Genomic DNA, 3,827 nt, shown 5'->3' on the forward strand with positions numbered 1-3,827 from the left:
AGGGAGTGAGGTAAGGAGGAGGGGGGAGGGGAGGGAGGGAGGAGGGGGGAAGAGGAGAGGAGGAGGGAGGACGGAGAGGGAGGGGAGGGTGAGGGAAGAGGGGGAGGAGGGAGGGAGGGAGGAGGGAGAGGGCGGAAGGGGTTCAGGACTTGTGCCTTGGTTCAGGACACCTGCAGGACGCGGGGAGGAGGGAGGGAGGGAGGGAGGGGGGTGGTGGGGGAGGAGGGGGTTCAGGACTTGTGGGTCTTGTTGGTCTTGAAGGACACCTGCAGGATGCGGGGAGGAGGGAGGGAGGAGGGAGGGAGGGGAGGGGGGAGGAGGGGGTTCAGGACTTGTGGGTCTTGTTGGTCTTGAAGGACACCTGCAGGACGCGGTCTCCCAGCCGGTAGCCGTTGAGGCTGGCGATGGCCACGGCCGCCTCGTCGTAGTTGGCCATGGTGACGAAGCCGAAGCCTTTGCACTTGTTGGTGTTGAAGTCGCGGATCACCTTGACGTTGTTCACCGCGCCGAAGGGCCCGAACAGCTGCCACAGCACGCTCTCGTCAGAGTCCGGGGAGAGGTTGTACACGAAGATGCACCAGCCCGCCCCGGTGTGGCCCGGCATGTTCATCCCCACCAGACTGGTCATACTGTCTATGGTGATGGGCGAGAACCTGCAGGGGAGGGGGGGGGGGGGGGGAGGAGGAGAGAGAGAAAGAGATACCAGGTTGAGTCAAACCAAAAGGCAACCATGTGTGAGACAGAGGTAACCCATAGTGTGTGCATGTGGCTATGTGGGCTAAACCATTTGGCTGTCTATGCCCTGTCTATGCTATGTGGCTTACAATTGCCTAAAAACTAGCTCAAGTGGTTTATAACTAGCTCTAGTGGTTTATAACTAGCTCAAGTGGTTTATAACTAGCTCTAGTGGTTTATAACTAGCTCTAGTGGTTTATAACGAGCTCTAGTGGTTTATAACTAGCTCTAGTGGTTTGTAACTAGCTCTAGTGGTTTATAACTAGCTCAAGTGGTTTATAACTAGCTCTAGTGGTTTATAACTAGCTCTAGTGGTTTATAACTAGCTCTAGTGGTTTATAACGAGCTCTAGTGGTTTATAACTAACTCAAGTGGTTTATAACTAGCTCTAGTGGTTTATAACTAGCTCAAGTGGTTTATAACTAGCTTTAGTTGTTTATAACTAGCTCTAGTGGTTTAAAACTAGCTCTAGTGGTTTATAACTAGCTCAAGTGGTTTATAACTACCTCTAGTGGTTTATAACTACCTCTAGTGGTTTATAATTAGCTCAAGTGGTTTATAACTAGCTCTAGTGGTTTAAAACTAGCTCTAGTGGTTTATAACTAGCTCTAGTGGTTTAAAACTAGCTCTAGTGGTTTATAACTAGCTCAAGTGGTTTATAACTAGCTCTAGTGGTTTATAACTAGCTCTAGTGGTTTATAACTAGCTCAAGTGGTTTATAACTACCTCTAGTGGTTTATAACTATCTCTAGTGGTTTATAACTAGCTCAAGTGGTTTATAACTATCTCTAGGGTTAGGGTGGTGAAGCACACGACGCCGCATTCAGATCATACGATGCAGAGGCCTACAGCTCAGCCAGGGCTAGTCTGAAGAGGGGCTTCAGGGAGGTCAAGCTCAACCACAAACTGCGGATCGAGGAGCACATCCAGAGCAACTCTGACCCCCGTCTTATGTGGCAAAGCATCCAGGCCATCACAGACTACTGTCCCTACACGACACCCTCAACCACTGCTACGCTCACTTAGACCGGGACAACAAAGAACCAGCCACCAAGACAACCAGCCCCTCAAGCTCTCCACCACCGATGTCTACCACACACTGTCACTCTCCACCACTCATGTCTACCACACACTGTCAAATGGTAAATGGACTGCACTTATATAGCGCCTTCTTTGTAGCTCCAAAGCGGCTCCAAAGCGCTTTACAACGGTCTCTCATTCACCCATTCATTCACACACCATTGGCGGCAAGCTGCCATGCAAGGCGCTGGCCCGCTCACTGGGAGCAATTTTGGGGTTCAGTGTCTTGCCCAAGGACACTTCGACATGTGGCCAGCCGGGGCTCGAACCACCGATCTGCCAACCTTGTGATCATTAGGCGGCGACTCTACCTCCTGCGCCACAGCCGCCCCGTCACTCTCCACCACTCATGTCTACCACACACTGTCACTCTCCACCACTCATGTCTACCACACACTGTCACTCTCCACCACTCTACCACACACTGTCACTCTCCACCACTCTACCACACACTGTCACTCTCCACCACCGATGTCTACCACACACTGTCACTCTCCACCACTCTACCACACACTGTCACTCTCCACCACTCTACCACACACTGTCACTCTCCACCACCGATGTCTACCACACACTGTCACTCTCCACCACTCTACCACACACTGTCACTCTCCACCACTCTACCACACACTGTCACTCTCCACCACTCTACCACACACTGTCACTCTCCACCACTCTACCACACACTGTCACTCTCCACCACTCTACCACACACTGTCACTCTCCACCACCGATGTCTACCACACACTGTCACTCTCCACCACTCTACCACACACTGTCACTCTCCACCACCCTACCACACACTGTCACTCTCCACCACCCTACCACACACTGTCACTCTCCACCACTCATGTGTACCGCACACTGAGCAAAGTGAATGTATGAAAAGATGCTGGCCCTGACGGCATTCCTGGCTGGGTGCTCAGGGCGTGCGCTGCACAGCTGGCCGGGGTCTTCACTGAGACCCCGTCACTGGCCCAGGCAGGTGTCCCCACGTGCTTCAAGTCAACGACCATCGTCCTGGTGCCAAAGAACTCTGCTGCGGCGGAGTGACTCCCGCCCCGTTGTGCTCACCCCCATCATCATGAACTGCTTCGATAGGTCGATAGGTCGGTCCTGGCCCACCTTAAAACCACCCTACCACACACTGTCACACTGTCACTCTCCACCACTCTACCACACACTGTCACTCTCCACCACCGATGTCTACCACACACTGTCACTCTCCACCACTCTCCACCACCGCTGCACAGTGGAGAGCATCCTCACCTACTGCATCTGTGTGTGGTTCTCCAGCTGCACAGCCGCAGAGAGGAAAGCGCTACAGAGAGTCGTGAGATCGTCCCAGAAGATCACCGGCGCCCCCCTTCCCTCTCTGGAAGAGCTGTACAACACACGCTGCCCCAGGAAGGCCTCCAAGAGACCCATCCTACCCTGGGAACGAACACTTTGTTCGGCTGCCCTCGGGCAGGCGGTTCAGGACCATGTCCGCAAGGACAAATAGACTGAAGCTCAGCTTCTACCCCAGGGCCATTCAGGCCCTGAACACAGCAAAGTGTTGCTGTGTGGATAGTGTACATAGCCTTTTTTTCTGTAAACCAGCTCTTTTCCCTTCTTGTTTTAAGTTGTTTTTTTCTCCTAGCACCAGGGGAGCCCCCCTTCCCAAATTTCGTTGTATGGTACCTGTACTATATCAATGACAATAAAGACCATTCATTCATTCATTCATTCATTCATTCATTCATTCATTCACCTACCCCCCCCACACTAGACCCCCACCAGTTCGCCTACCGCAAGAACAGGTCAAATGAGGACGCCATCTCCATGGCACTTCACTCTACCCTCACCCACCTCGACACAAGCAACACCTACGCAAGGATGCTGTTCATTGACTTCAGCTCAGGATTCAACACCATCATCCCCTCTAAGCTGGTCAGCCACTCCTCCTTCGCCCTGACCGTGAACATGCCACAGTGCCCCTCTCCTCTACTCCCTCTTGTTGTGACTGTTGT

At 52.7% G+C, this 3,827-nt stretch overlaps 1 protein-coding gene across 7 annotated transcripts in view; it reads right to left on the minus strand.

The window, feature by feature from the left end:
• Positions 1–325: 325 nt before the first annotated feature.
• The window catches only part of elavl4 (ELAV like neuron-specific RNA binding protein 4), a gene marked incomplete at both ends in the record, with an annotated part of 39,418 nt that continues 35,916 nt past the window's right edge, over positions 326–3,827 (minus strand). For 6 of the 7 annotated variants that reach the window (XM_080549162.1, XM_080549161.1, XM_080549167.1 and 3 more), the window contains one exon: positions 326–653. In XM_080549162.1, the coding sequence (XP_080405288.1) occupies positions 326–653 (328 nt within the window). Of the gene's footprint in view, positions 696–3,827 lie in introns of all 7 variants that reach the window. The other variant, XM_080549165.1, reaches the window with a different exon arrangement.

This window comes from Nansenia antarctica (assembly GCF_963989245.1).
Source record: "Nansenia antarctica genome assembly, chromosome: 19".
Lineage (NCBI taxonomy): Eukaryota > Metazoa > Chordata > Actinopteri > Argentiniformes > Microstomatidae > Nansenia > Nansenia antarctica.